Source organism: Schistocerca nitens, chromosome 3, assembly GCF_023898315.1.
Source record: "Schistocerca nitens isolate TAMUIC-IGC-003100 chromosome 3, iqSchNite1.1, whole genome shotgun sequence".
Lineage (NCBI taxonomy): Eukaryota > Metazoa > Arthropoda > Insecta > Orthoptera > Acrididae > Schistocerca > Schistocerca nitens.
Genome location: NC_064616.1, coordinates 807,538,146 through 807,554,779, shown reverse-complemented (window position 1 = coordinate 807,554,779; position 16,634 = coordinate 807,538,146). Strand labels below are relative to the sequence as shown.

Genomic DNA, 16,634 nt, shown 5'->3' with positions numbered 1-16,634 from the left:
ATTGAGAGATAACTGCCAGTCATTACACCACGCATTTATTTTCTGCAAATCCTCATTGCTTTGTTCACAACTTTTGTGTGATACTACTTTCCTGTAGACTACAGCATCATTGGCAAACAGTCTAAGGCCGCTGACAATACCATCAACCAGATCGTTTATGTAAATTGTAAAAAGCAGAGGACCTATTACACTGCCCTGGGGCACACCTGAAGTTACACTTGTTTCTGTTGAAGTCACCCGGTTCAGGACAACATACTGCTCCCTGTCTGTTAGAAAACTTTCTATACAACGGCATATGTCATTGAATAGACCATAAGCGCGCTTTTTGTAGCAAGCAACAGTGTGGAACTGAGTAGAATGCCTTTCAAAAGTCGAGAAATATGGCATCAACCTGGGAGCCGGTATCTAGAGCCTGTTGTATATCATGCTGTTTCCTAAAACCATGCTGGTTTCTGCAGATGAGCTTCTCAGAGTCTAGAAAGGTCATTATGTCTGAACAAAAAATATGTTCCATAATTCTACAACTAATCGATGACAGTGAATTTGGCCGGTAATTGTGTGCATCCGATTTTCTACCCTTTTTATATATTGCTATGACCTAGGCCTTCTTCCAGTCCTGTGGAACTTTCCACTGTTCCAATGATCTCTGATAGATGATGGATAAGAATGGTGCTGTATTTGTAGCATAGTCAACATAAAACCTTACAGGGATATCGTTTGCGCCAGATGCCTTCCTGGCGTGTAAGGATCTTAACTGTTTTACAATACCAGATACACTAAACACTGTGTCAGCCATCCTTTTGTTTGTTTGATAATTGAAAGAGGGAATGGTGCTGCAGTCCTCTACCGTAAATGACTTTTTGAAAGCTAGGTTTAGAATTTCAGCTTTCTGTTTATCATCATCAGTTACATTATCCATACTGGATGATGAACTAGATGGCTAAACCCCTGTTTCAATATAACCTTCACTTTTTAAGTATGTATTGTCATCATTGTACTCCTCGTGTACATTGCACAGTCAAGTGTATATGATACCATACATTCCACTGACTCATCTTGCGGAAATTCTAATACTTCATCTGCCACTTCTTTCACACTCTGAAAATATTTGGGTTCCTTTCTGACAAAATGTCAACTCTTGCAACTGTTATTGTAGATATAATGCAATGTTTGCTTTGTTTATCATTGCCATTACTCTGATTTGTATCAACGCCACCAGCACTGTAGCACTGTTGTGAGTTACTCATCAACTAAGCAGTTCAACTACGCTCTGTAGCATCTTGCTGTGCTCACCATTGGATACCTCCAGTCCCACAAAGGTGACAAATAATTTCAATAAAAAGATGTAGCACAAATGAATTATTTTCATTTTTGATAATCCCACTAAAAAAGGACAGTCGAGAACATAATAAATTTCTCTATTATGATCTTGGATGTGGTACGCCATTTTTTTTCCCTTCATACAAATTTATTAATATATGCGGTACATTGGTAATTTGGTAATCATAATTCACGAACAAAATCTATATCACCTAGACTTCAATACAGGAAAAAGATCAACAAGATATTGTTAGATTACTACTTCTTAGGAATCTTAGCAAAAAATGTAGTAATCACACTAGGTTTTCTTTTCTAAAGATCTTTCCAAATGATTTCCACCTCCCTTTCTTTCACTCTTTATTTATTTTCATCATTTGTGAACCCTGAAGCATACCCTGGCCTAATTTTGCTTCCTTTAAGTGATTTTTTTCAAATGCTTTCTTCAGTTTAACTGAAGCTTGAGAGAGAAGTTCTTCTCATTCTTCTTTGGATAGTTTGATGTTCTTTTTTTCTATTCTTTCACAGCATCCGCTTCACAGTCAATTGATTTATTGATGTTACTTATTTTTTAAATCTTCCCTGCAAGATACCTTGGTTTTGTTCCTCATCTTACTTTTCTTCCAATTCAAGTTTTCTTTCCCTTTCACATTCTTCCTTATAAGCAGTATAATTTGTGTGTGTTTGCTGTCCATACCTAATGAGCTGCAAGTCAATGGACGCAGAAAGAAACTGGGGCTATTGCCTCAAACCATCCCTCACAGTCAAAACACTGTTTAAAAGCCTATCAGTCATTGCTGCCTGTTTTCTCGTAATGTGTGCTTCAAAATAGAATATCCCATGGGATTGTGTAAGAGGATCCTCAAGAAGTTTTGAACCATTTGGGTACTTTTGACTTTATGGATAAAGACTTTCCTTACAAGATGTGCTGCTATAAGTAACTGTCAACATCTTTGTTGTCTAAGGCTGGGTCACCTACACTGAAGAGCCAAGGAAACTGGCACACCTGCCTAATTTTGTGTAGGGCCGCTGTGAGCACACAGAAGTGCCACAACATGACATGGCATGGACTCAAATAATGTCTGAAGTAGTGTTCGAGGGAAGTGACACCATGAATCCTGCAGGGCTGTCCATAAATCCATAAGAGTACGATGGAGTTGTGATCTCTTCTGAACAGAATGTTGCAAGACATCCTACATATGCTCAATAATGTCCATGTCTGGGGAGTCTGGTGGTCAGTGAAAGTGTTTAAACTCAGAAGAGTGTTCCTGGAGTAGCAATTATGGATGTGTGGGCTACTGCATTAGCCTACTGGAATTGCCCAAGTCCATCGGAATGCACAATGGACATAAATGGATGCAAGGGATCAGAGAGGATGCTTTTGTATGTGTCAACTGTCAGAGTTGTATCTATATGTATTAAGGGTCCCATATCACTGCAGTTGCACATGCCCCACACCATTACAGAGCGTCTACCAGCTCAGACAGTCCCCTGTTGACATGGAGGGTCCATGGATTCATGAGGTTGTCTCCATATCCATACATGACCATCCACTCAATACAAGTTGAAATGAGACTTGTCCATCCAGGCAACATGTTTCCAGTCATCAACAGTCCAATGTCAGTGCTGACTGGCCCAGGCAATGCATAAAGCTTTGTGTTGTGCAGTCATCAAGGGTACATGAGTGGGCCCTCAGCTCCCAAAGTCCATATCTATGAGGTTTCACTGAATGGTTCACATGCTGACACTTGTTGATGGCCCAGCACTGAAATCTGCAGCAATTTGTGAAAGGGTTGCACTTCTGTCATGTTGAACGATTCTCTTCAGTTGTCATTGGTCCCGTTCTTGCAGGATGCTTTTCTGGCAGCAGCGATGTTGTAGATTTGATGTTTTAATGGACTCCTGATATTCACGGTACACTTGTGAAATGGTCGTATGGGAAAATTCGCACTCATTGCTACCTCAGAGATGCTGTGTCCCATCGTTTGGCACCAAGCTGACTATAGCACCACAGTCAAACTCACTTAAATATTGATAACCTGCCACTGTAGCACCAGTAACCGATCCAACAATTGCCCCAGACCCTTGTTGTCTTCTATAGGCATTGCTGACTGCAGTGCAGTATTCTGCCTCTTTACATATCTTTGTATTTCAATACACACGCCTATTCCAGTTTCTTTGGTACTTCAGTGTATTTCAAACTGTAGAATCCTCCAGTCATTTAATAAGCAATCCTGTGGACATAAAAATGCATCATTTTTGCTACTTTCCACATGTCACTGCAACTTCTGCTCTTTATTGTTTCTTTGGGTCTAAAAACTCAAAGCTTTTCAGTATTGAACTTGATAAGTATATCTTTTCCTTCACATGTTTGCTAGCTTATATATAATGTTTTTGGGCATTCTTGAGAAAGCACAACTTGTCACATTGTTCCAGTCTGCTAAGCTCTTTGGTTACTTGCCTGCTAATGACAAGCTATTCAAGGTGAAGCATATTATCCAATGTTAGGATTTCATTATGAAGAACTTTTTACAGATGAAATTACAAAATGAAGGTCTGCTTTGACCGAAGTTTTTTTAAAAGTATTCAGAATGGTATTGTAGTTAAAATAATACTGAATACATCCATTGTTCCAAAATCCTGTTGGCTGAAGGTCCTAAAGTAAGCCATCCTGTGGTTGTATGCCTCTAAAACTTGTGAAGGGGAATGTTAGATCAAGTTTCTTCAAATTCTACTCAGTGAACAGGTCAACTATCAAAATAATGGTAAATATTGACCAGAAATCTGGATGGTTCTTCATCCAAACACTCCAAAGCCTTTACATTGGCATTATGTGTTGTATGACTGTTGCAAGTTCTGATGTTTACAAGTTGTCTGCATCAGTTCTCCTGCCCATCACTATTTAAAACCCTCAATACTTTCTTACTGATGTTAGGTCTACCTGAACCCAGCATGGGATGCATGTAGGGACAAGCTGGGTTCAGAAAGTGCTTCAAATAATTTCTGATGTGATGTTTCACTATCTGCTTTGCCAGTAGAGAAAGTTCTTAGTTGATATGTTGCTATCCAACAATTACTCTCTGACCAAAACATATTTGTTTTTAATTTTTCTATTTTATCTTTAAGAATGGTAGATTCATTGAAACTCAATGTGTAATATGATGAACATACTTCTTCTAACATATGTTCCTGGGAATGTGATGCCATTCCATCAGTAATTAGGTATGTCATTTCCTTGGACAAAAGTGAAAATGTTCAGAAGCACTATCGGGGACCATCATCTTAAAAATGTTACAAATATCATTTGACAAATTTGCTGAGTAGCTGCAAATCATTGATTTCATTGTCCAAATCAATTCAGTAAAGGGATTGTAGTTCTTGTATGAAGAAGCATCCAGATTTCTGGCCAATATTTACCATTATTTCGATGGTTGACCTGTTCACTGAGTAGAATTTCAATAAACTTGGTCTAACATACCCCTTCACAAGTTTTTGGGGCATACACAGCCAAAAATTGAACAGAGTATCACATTAGCAGTTTTGTTTCTACAGCAAAATTATAACATGGAACAAAAACAGAAGCAGTTGTAATAGAGGAATATTTGACACTAATAACAGTTGCAAAAATATAAAAAAACACTCAAAAAATAAAAAATAAAAATCTACCTCAAATTTTAGATGCCCCACATATTAGAATTTATTTACTTTAATCACCAGAGCATTTCAAAAAGTTAAGTGAATGAACAGGAATACAGAAACTTTGAAACAAAAATAAATAACTTTGAGAACATTAAAAAAGGTGACTAAAGTTAAGCAATGTGACAGACTCCCCACCCTGCGAGTGGCATGATAGTTTGGACAGCATAAGATACAACGTGCCATCTTGGCTCCTATGTGTTGAGGGCAATCTCAAAGCAAACACTACGTCACAGAGGTTTTAGAGGCCAAGGTAATGTCTCAGCTTCAGCCAGCTCCACATACTAATTTCTAAAGGACAATATCTAATCACATAAGACAACGAATGTGTGAGACTTCTTCAAAGAACAAGCAGTACAATTACTCTTTGATCGCCACAGCCATCTGGTACGAGTTGTCTTGGGTACTAGCGGCTGAAAACTTGTTTGTAACAGGCCCTCAGCAACAACTGTAGATGCTGCGTGGTTTGGAACATGAACCACTTTCAGGGAGATTCCCCAGGAACACATCCAGTGCTAATATGTGTAGAGGTTCTGATTACAGTGGGTATGGGCTTCGAAATTTACTGAATTCCTTATATCAGAAACCTTGTACAGCTCTTTGCGTATTGCTTTATACCTAATCTGTGGCATTATAGGGCATTTCCAGCTTAAGTGCCATTGATAGTGTTTAATTAATTTTCACTAATGTTAGTGTATCTGCAAGCCCCTATAATGTATCCAGAGCCACAGAAAAAATTACAATACTGTTTTTACAAAATATCAATCAAAATTATTGTATTTTGATTTAAGAACAGTAGAAGTATCTACACAATGCTGCTGAATAAATACATAATTTTCTTTGCCAACAAAAACCAAAAAAAGAAAATGAAAAATGGGCTTAATTAAGAAGGTACAAAAGTGCAGAATATGATCCCTAAAGTATTTAAAGTAAGCATAATGTGTAGACACAACTGGATTTCACATTGAGTGACAATGTTATCATATTAATTTCCTTCCGAATTTAAGTGTTTTATATGAGCCTACTCTGAAATAATTATGTTCTGAATGTGAAGATTGCCTTATCAGAAATTAAAGGAAAAAGATAGGAAACAACAGAAACACGTAAAAAAGATTCAGAGACAGGAGAGATAATCAGGTACTGGATTGGTTATAAAACTGTTAACATTTCCTTAAGCAATTAAGTTAAAATAATAAAGAATGCATGGGGCATTTAAGTAAGTCACTAGCTGAGTATGTATTTATTCCAATTCTGTTAGTCCATCTCCTACAATCCCTTCTCTGTGTCCATCTCCTCTTCCCTCTCTCCATCCATTCACCCATCCCCTATCTCTGTCCATCTCCCCCTCCCTCATATCTGTCTCCATCTCCTCCTTTCCTCTCACTGTCCACCTCTTCCTAACCCCTTCTCTCTTGACGTTATCACCTCCACATCAACAGGTGGTTGCTGGTTCTTACCCCATAGTATTTCTTTCCATATAATAAATAATATGTGTATCACATTTGATTGAAATAGATCCAAGGATTTAGAAGAAGCTTTTTACCTGTGGCTTTGCCCCCATATGCACATGTCATCTATATTTCATATATATTTAACATATTTCACTGATATTTCACCTGTATCTCTAGTGAATAACCCCCTGCAGTTTTGTTTTCATGCAGCACAACGTTTATGACATCATTTCTCCTTAACTATCTGTCATAGAATGATATATATTTACAGGTACACTGGCTGCAAAATTTGTTGTGAATAGAGTTATTAGTAAAAAAGTAATATATTAACAGGTCATGCCTGATGCAGCAGTTTTACTGCATGAATAATGAAAATACAGTAGGCGCTAAACTTTTTACCTTTCATCATTTTGTGCATAAAGTCTCATAAGCATTTGAAATTATGTACAAAATCTGTTGTAAGTCACTAACTGCTTTCATTCTCAAATAGTGGATAAATATAGTCTGGTTTTTTGCGTGTCGTCAGTTATGCTTTTCTTCACCCCCACCCCCGCTCCTTTGACAGGTAGTCAGTTCTTACCTCCACAGTGGTTCTTTCCAGACAGTAAGTGATATGTGTGTCAAGTTTGGTTGAAATAGATACAGTGGATTAGGAGATGATGTGGAACATACATACACACATTGACTTTTATAATATGTATGGATATCAAGGACAATAAAATAGAAAGAGATAACTTAAATTTAAAGCTTTGGGATGATTACAACTTTTATGAGACCAGGAACATTAAAATTATTTTTAATTTAATAAGTATGGAGGCAAACTCTTAATGTAATGTTGTACATTATATAAATAAAAGCACGTACCTCTGTCATCGCCACTGATGAAGCACTGACTTCCACTGGGATAGTACGAGAATGATCGGCAAATGAAATCTGTATATTCGTAGCAACGTCGTTTACAATCCATTTCATCACTAACAAGTGAAAGTACAAGGTCTAAATAACGAGGATATGAATTTGGTATTGATTTGAAAGTGCACCTTGCTTCTTCTGAAAACAGAAGCCTGACATTAGTGAAACATATTCAACTATATGAAATTCATGGAAAAATACATTGTTTAATTTAATTTACACTTAGTGTTAAAGATAACATAGGAAACAAAAATCACAAAATTTAATGAAACATATTCACCAGAAGAACGTAAGGATAGAATATTTTTTCTTGAAAGTGAATGATTGAGGCTTTATAATGCCGTCACATTGGTATCATGTGCGTCTCATTTCTCACCTCCAGCCCGTAACTCTCTCAACGACAATGAGTAGATCTGAAAGCTTTCACTTGCACTTCTTCATTCTAATATGTTTTTAATTTTTCTCTATACTAACTCAAATACAATAAGCATAACCTTGAACTGTGACATTACAAAAATCATGCATACCACATAGACATGGGGCACTGTATTGTTGGTAGAATACTGTTGCTGTCAGTGATTGATTTTGTACTGTACTATTAAACATTTTTATTTGTGTTGACTGTTAATGTACTGCTCATATGTTTGTGGGGTGCATACGATGCTGTGACTGGATGTATACATTAACTTAAACATCAAGAACATATCACTTAGACATTTGGCACTGTTTTGCTGTACCATTGACCCATGTTTACTTCATTTCATCAGTCTTAACCTTTTGCTTTACCTATGCTATTTTATATTCTAGACATGTCACTTTCAACTGATGCTTTTCTTTATTCCACTGTAAATGGTTCAATGCATAAGATGTTCTACAGTATAATGAAACAAATTACAGATGACGTATACATCTAGATCTACATCTACAGCCACACTCCGCAAGCCACCTGACGGTGTGTGGCGGAGGGTACCTTCAGTACCGCTATCGGTTCTCCCTCCTATTCCAGTCTCGTATTGTTCGTGGAAAGAAGGATTGTCGGTATGCTTCTGTGTGAGCTGTAATCTCTCTGATTTTATCCTCATGGTCTCTTCGCGAGATATACGTAGGAGGGAGCAATATATTGCTTGACTCTTCGGTGAAGGTATGTTCTCGAAACTTTAACAAAAGCCCGTACCGAGCTACTGAGCGTCTCTCCTGCAGAGTCTTCCACTGGAGTTTATCTATCATCTCCGTAACGCTTTCGCGATTACTAAATGATCCTGTAACGAAGTGTGCTGCTCTCCGTTGGATATTCTCTATCTCTTCAATCAACCCTATCTGGTACGGATCCCACACTGCTGAGCAGTATTCAAGCAGTGGGCGAACAAGCGTACTGTAACCTACTTCCTTTGTTTTCGGATTGCATTTCCTTAGGATTCTTCCAATGAATCTCAGTCTGGCATCTGCTTTACCGACGATCAACTTTATATGATCATTCCATATTAAATCATTTCTAATGCATACTCCCAGATAATTTATGGAATTAACTGCTTCCAGTTGCTGACCTGCTATTTTGTAGCTAAATGATATACATCTACATAATCTCTTCATATTCTACCTAATGCAGACTAAGGTTGACTATTAGATGTGTATTTTCATTGGTTTTATGTGTTAGAATAACTTTGTAAGCCAGTGCCTCCTATTATGTAAATTTTCACTATTGTAGACATATTGCGATGTATATTGACACTGCCTCTTCACAATGATCATGTATATTGGTCACCTTTATGTTTTGTATAATTTTAAGTCAATCTATTCTAATGTGATTTATTTCATCTGTAAACATATAAAATATTTTATATAGACTTGCATAAATTGTTATACAATTAGTCTCTCTATCAGTAGTCTTAGTGCATATATTGCATCAGTTGTTCCTCTTCCCAGCATAAATCCAAACTGTTCTTCACATCCTTCCATTTCTAGACACAACCTCTTTTCAATTATCCTTTCCCAGATCTTCATTGTGTGGGATATCAGTTTTATCCCTCTATAATTTCCATAGTTTTGGATATCCCCTTATATAAGGGAACCAGTAAACTGCATCTCCACGCATGCTGCATTCTTTCTCTTCCAGATCTTCTGCATTAGATCCCAGAGAATATCAGTTCCCTGTTCTCCCACACTTTTCATTGCTTCTATTGGGATTTGGTCTGCCGCCCCTAGGGCCTTTCCATTTTTCATTTTCATCATTATGTGTTCGACTTTTTCCCTACTTATACTTTGGGTCATTCCTTCATTTATATCTCCATCCTCATACTTCTCTCGTACATTTTCCTCATTCAATAGCCTTTCAAAGTACTCCCACCACCTACTCACGATTATCTCAAGGTCGTGTAATACTACACCTGATTCATCCTTTATCTGCCTCATTGATGTTATGTCCTTGGTCACCTTATCTCTTGCTTTAGCAATCTGTAGGAGTTGCCTGCCATTCTGTCTTCTTTCCAGCTGTTCATACCCCTCTTCCATTGCCTCAGCCTTTGCTTTTGCCACTGCTCTTCTTGCCATCTTTTTTGCAGTCTTGTAGGCTTCACTATCCTCCTGTCTCCCTGTTAAGTCCGATTTTTTTTTTTTTTTTGACCTTTCTTCACTTTTATCACTTTCTGAACCTCCTCATTCCACCACCATGCCTCCTTATCTTCTGGTGGTCCCTTTCCTGTTGTTACACCCAGCACATCTTTCCCAGCTTTTGTAATTACATAGCTATTATAACTCCACCACTCCTGTACATCCTCTGATAATTTCACTTCTCTTAATACCGTTTCCTTGAATTTTTCTCACAACACCTCTTCTTTCAGTTTCCACCACTTTATGCTTTGTTCTCCTTGCTTGATACATTTACGTCTTTTACCTACTACCATTTCATAATCGGCCACTATGAGTTTGTGTTGTGCAGCCACACTTCCACTGTATATAACCTTGGTATTCTTTATTTCCTTCATGTGTTTCCTTCTGGACAACAAGTGGTCTAACTGACTTTTATGGTCTCCACTTCTGTATGTTACAAGTTGTTCTCTTCTATGACTGAAGTAGGTACTGGCAATCATTAGGTCAAAAGATACAGCATATTCTGCTATTTCGTGCCCTGCATTTCTTTCTCCATAACTCCATCCACCATGGATTCTACCTTACCCACTCCTCCTCTCACCAACATGTCCATTTAAATCTCCCCCAATTATCAACCTTTCATTGTCTGGTATTTCCATTGTTACTCCATCTGAGATTTTCCAAATTTTGTCCCTCTCTTCCTCCAAACACCCTTTCTGGGGTGCATACATGCCTGCAACAGGTAATGAGTGAATTCAGTAGCTTGTTAACTGTTGTTGCTGGTCCCAAGCCCAGATAAAGGAGGAGGTTTGGCATCAGGAAGGGCATCCAGCTAGAAAAAACCCTGCCAAAGCCAAAAAATGATGGATACTTCTCAAAGTAAATCTACAAGGAGACTACATCGAAAAATAAAAAGAAAAGTTTCAGTGATGTAAGTACTTTTTCTATTCTGTTCTGAGAACTTTTCAAACCACTCTCGTATTATTTGCAGTCAGCGGCTTAAGGAGACACTTGAACATAACTTTTTCAATATTATTTCATGGTAATGGCCAAGAACGTCTAGTGAGAACCATCTAAGATAGTCAATTAACATAATAACAGAACTACTAAAGCATCTAAACAAATCTTTATTTACAATGCAGATTACGTCAATCATAGGTGATATAAAAATTAAAAATCTAACATACTCTGCTTCCTTTAATTCCATAACATCATACGGGACCATTTTTTTTTGAGTAACTCATAATGTCAAGCTAAAGTTTTCCCAAGTCCAGAAATGTGTAATACAAAATAATCTTAATAAAGTCACTGTGGCCCAGAAAGGTGCACATTATTCAGAAATACATATTTTAATAACATGCATGTGCCCATAAAATGTTCAGCTACTAATAAAGTAAATTTAAGAAAAACTTTAAAAAATTCATTCAGGGCCAATTCTGTCTACTCCAATTAAAAATTTCTTATTAAAACTCACTGAAGTATGTATTATTGATTATATCAAATAATATGACCATTACATAAAATCTGATTCCTGCACATCCTCAGTGCATTAATATCATCAATGTAAATAAGTATGGTAAACTTATTTGCTGTTAAATAATGCATGGCTACAATTGTAGAAGAATTATATGTTCCTCAGTGTATTGTACATTTAGAAGTTGAGTTATTAATCCAGGCACTTTGATTTTTATACAAAACTGGTAAGGCCAACACATGTGTATTTTGAATGAGGCATTGCTGCAAGCTGGGATTGTTATTTCAACTTCTGATTTAGTATGACCTGGCTGGAAGCTTCATTTCTATCTCCTAGGATTTTAGTTGCAATTATTCTACAATGTGCCCTGTCTCATCATAATTATGAATATCCAGTTACAGATTTTCCTGATTTAATTATATTTTTTTTATTTTTTCTTGGATCAGTTTGACAGCTCAACTGCCAGCGGATAAATCTTCACTGCAGATTTCAAGGTGGCGCACCTCATATTTTCTCCTCCACCTATCCAGCCAGCCAGAACTATCAGAAAACTTTCTTCTCCTCCTTCTAATTATTTTCAAAATAAAAGTGCCTTCTCCTGAATAATTGGATCACTTACTGGACTAGTTTAGCTTGCCATTGAATAAAGGACTTCACTAATCTTTCCATAATTTGATGTTTCCATGGTTTTTACCATGTGTAAATTTTGATGTCTTTAGAAGAACAAGATGCTTTGGTAGAATACCACTGCACTAGTTTGGTTCTGCTTCATTGCCAGTCACCTATTGTTACTTCTCCTATGCCCAACTCTGCCACTATCTTATTTACAGTTTCCCTACTGTTCAATATTTTCAGTGCTAAAATTTACATCTCCAAAGAAACAAACTTCTTCTTCTGTTTTGAAGAGTCAACACTCATATTCATGAGAAATGGCAAGAACAATTATAAATACATACACACTACACTGAGTCTGAGCAGACACTGGTTTACTGGTGGTGGGTGAAACAGCAATAGTTGCTAAAGTAGTCCTGATTGTAAACAATGTATGAGCACACATATTGGCCACTGATCACATCCACTCCCTGCACATTTTCGATTTTATTTGTGATATTATTTTGATTTTTTAAACATAGTAGTCAAATGTTTTCCACCTTGGATTAAATGGAGGCTTGGCTTGTGTGGGCTTGAATTACCAACATTTTACTGTGCTATGCTCTGTTTGCAAAGAACTCCTCAATCAGCCACAAAGCTGGTCTAATATTCCATACACTCATATTTTGTTCATGAAGGAACAGTGCAAAACTGTATCAAATGCCCTATAGAAGTCAAGGAACATTACATACGTCAATCTAGATGCCATGTGGTTGTAATAGACAAACAGAGCAAGTTGGGTTTCATATTATGGTTGTTTGAAGACTTTTGATTCTTATAACGTAGATTTTTGGCTCCCAGAAATGTTGTAACACCTGAACATAAAATATGTTCAAAAATGTTACAACAGACTGATGTCAGCAAAATAATTGTGGACAAGTGGCCAATAATCTTGTACATTGTTATACACTGACGTCAGCTGAGAGATTTCCTTGCAGCACACTACTCCTATTCTGTACAATACTTCATCTAATAGCTTACAACTTTTATCTGTAATGTGTTATTTACCCATATATTTTTTGTGTTGATCTAATTCCTTAAATCTTTTGTATATAAATTTTCTAATAAGAATTCTGTAAATTATGTACTGATCTGTTGAATGACCATGAAGTTTCAGCTTGCATGGTTCCACAGAACTTGATAAATAAAGAAATGACTAAGTCCAACCCCCTCACCCATTAGTTCAGTTCTCAGGTACGCTCTTGTCCAAATGTACAAATGTAATGTACGTGTCCTTGGTTTTCATAAATCTGCCTCTCATTATTAATCATAGCACATTTGCCGGAAAGCTAGGCATACTCACGGGGTAGACACTGGTTTTCGAGGTATTCGGTAGTGGGGGGTGCATCCACATAGTCAGAGGGCCTGGTGCGGCGATCCTCACTGCTGAGACGGCACTCAGTGGTGAGTGTGTCATACTCTGCTGAACGGCAGGTGAACCGCTGCTCGGATAAGCACGCCTCCATGCAGTCCCGCCTGCTCTGCACCAGGTTCAGCTTCAGGTCATCGTGGCCCTGCAGCTCTTTGCCTTGGCGCCGTTCGAATGCCCAGGCCCGACCCTCGCAACCGTGGATGTAGCCTGAAAATGGAAATATGCTTCAGGTTGCCTCCTAAGGGGATTTTAAGAAACCAAAAATATTTGTGCATCTATTATAATCTATTGTCTCTCAATGCCTTGCAATATATTTCTCTGAGTCTGTTATGTCAGTGGATTCTCCTGTATGCAGAAAAGTCAAGTACAGACTTGTCCACTTACTTCACACACGACATAAATTAGCTGTTTCGTTGGGTATGCTGAGAATGTAAGCACACGATCACTGTCCAACTTAGCTTGCTGGTGCAGCGAGAGGAGAGGTGTACACTTGAGTCAGTATTATGTTCACACTGTCTACTACAATACTTTGGCATGTTCAACATGAGGTTGGGAATGGCGGGAAACATTCTGTACTGGCATGAACTCGTCCAACTTCCTTTGATTCCTTCACTCCCGGAAAAGTGCCAAGTTACACTGCCTGAATAATAATAATAAAAAAGAGAGATCAGATATCAATGGAATTTCATACATGAATACACCATCAGCGGGCAGGTGAATGATTAGTGTTGCAATTCTCTGTGTCTACCAGACTGCATTAGTGCTGTTCATGTTTAGTGCTGTTTTCAGGCTTACGTTGCATGGACAGTGTCAGATGATGAGTAATCACTGTGAAGGACATGGATAAGCCACATACTCATGTCAGACAGTACTATAAGCACCTGACAGAGTTTGAAAGGGGCCTCATTGTGGGTCTGCATTTGGCTGGCTGGATGAATTGTGCAATATCCAGATTTTTGGGGCACTTGTATACGACAGTGGCCCAATGTTGGATTGTACGGGAACATGATGGCAGGCATACTCATTGTCAAAGTTCCAGTATACCAGGTCTGACCACCATGAGGGAACATTGCTGTATTATGCACTGGGCACATTCTAAGCCCTTTACAGCTGCACCTGTCATCCAAAAACCAGTAATGGACTCCCTGTGACATTCTGTAGCAATGTTCAGAGAGTAGCTGCAGCCAGACTAGGAATAACTATCTCATACATAAATCAGTATTACTCCTGGCATCATGGTGCGGAGAGCCATCGTGTATAACTTCAGGACACTGTTGTTAGTGACTTAGGGAACTCTGATGGCACAACAGTATGTCTCGGACATCCTCCAACCTTGTGAATTTCCTCTCATGTGACAGTAACGTGGTGCCATTTTTCAACAGGACAGTGTTCGTCCACACAAGGCACATGTGTCTATGAACAACTGTGTGGGAAATGCTGAAGTACTCCAATGACCAACAAGATCCCGAGAGCTTTCCCCCAATTGAACAGGTGTAGCACCAGCTCAGATGTCAACGCCGTCCCTGTGCCATCATCCAGAATATCAAATATCAGATAAAACATGGGGGCTTAGAATCACAACATCGTTCCTAGCATTTTTATAGATAAAGGCAAAAGAAATATTATCAGGAAGAGAAATATTATCACTGTTATCACAATATTAATGCTGCTGATAACTGTGATACTTCATTGTCCTCAGAGTGTGTTTACATTCATTCAACAATTTCTCAGCTTTAATATTAAGACAGTGAAGAAGAGATATGTCAAAATGGCCAATTTTTAGCTACGTTGTTATGACTCTAAACCCCCAGTGGTGGGCCAGCTTGCATCAGGAGAGAATACAATGGCTTTATGGTACCCTTCCCAACTCAATCAGTGGGTGCAACGTCATACTCATAAGTGCGCTAGTACGCCTAGTTATCTGTAAATTTACTCGATTTTGTAATCAATGAAATAACATCACGTACCATCCAACCAGAGGGGTGTTATTTCGTTCCTTTTCCCGATCTTGGGGCTTCACTTTTTTTTTGTCAAGCAGTGTATATTGTACAACGGTACGATTATGCTGCAGCCTCGTGTTTCGCACACAGCCTTGCTTAACCGTTCAACTTGCATAATTATGCGCTACTGTTTATGCTGGTCGTTGGTATCTGCGAAAGGCGGCGCGAAAACAACATTTCGTGCAGTCCGCAAAAAGATGAATTCATACATTGCAAAATTCCAGTCATATGATTCAAAACGGATAATGTGGAACGCATAAATCACACGAGACGTGAGAAAAAATTGTCGGAAACACTGGATATTTTATCTGAGTGAGGTACAAGTGAGACGTAGGGGCGTAATGTACCAATGTGATGTATAAACAACAAGTGAAGCCACTCAGAGCAGAATTTAGTCACGAGTGGGATATTTTATTTTTGCAATTTTCCGTAGCTGCAGCAATGGATTCCTTAAAATAAATATTTCACACATTGTTATAACACACCTGATCGAGTACATGGGCACAACGAAGGGTATCCGGTACAGATTTAACAATCATTTCCTGAGTGTTGCTGGTGAATTATATAAAAATTTAGTTTCTACATGGAATCATATAACTTTCTTGCCAAATGCCTTTCCGAGATTGATGTCTGAAATACTCCTCTGTGATACAGTCATGGGGGAGGGGAGAGTGAGTCAATAATTAAATCACCGAAGACTGAGGACTCTCATGGATATGATGACGTGCCTAGCAGAATATTAAAGTACTGTGCTGCGCATGTTAGCCCTGTATTTAACCATATTTGTATTTTTCCTTTAGGAATAGACAGCTTCCTGAACAAGAACGCAAAAGGCGCGATTAACAAAACCTTGGACTCCAGCTACCAGAGTCGCTTTTTTGGCCGTAAGTGCTTTCGGATAAGACCATGCGTCATTGCTCTTCATTAGCGTAAAAAGTGTAGAAGGTGTTGCAGTTTGTGAATAACATTGAATTCGAGTAGAGAAAAACAAAAAGAAAAAAAAAAACAAAGATTCACTGACCATATAATAATCTATGTGAGCGAAGGAGTGGGCTCCTCTAAGCTAGTGTTTTACAAACACTGTTTTCATTGAGCCAATTTACAGCTATAGAACGTTGCATATCAATTAGTAAGCTTCAACACATACCACTATATATTACGTATAATCTGGCAAT

At 38.1% G+C, this 16,634-nt stretch overlaps 1 protein-coding gene across 1 annotated transcript in view; it reads right to left on the bottom strand.

The window, feature by feature from the left end:
- The window catches only part of LOC126248836 (uncharacterized), a 535,548-nt gene that overhangs the window by 255,820 nt on the left and 263,094 nt on the right, over positions 1-16,634 (bottom strand). Inside the window, exons 10-11 of the mRNA XM_049950252.1 lie at positions 13,391-13,666; positions 7,329-7,514 (exon numbers count right to left, since the gene is read on the bottom strand). Coding sequence (XP_049806209.1) covers positions 7,329-7,514; positions 13,391-13,666 — 462 coding nt within the window. The remainder of the gene's footprint in view (positions 1-7,328; positions 7,515-13,390; positions 13,667-16,634) is intronic.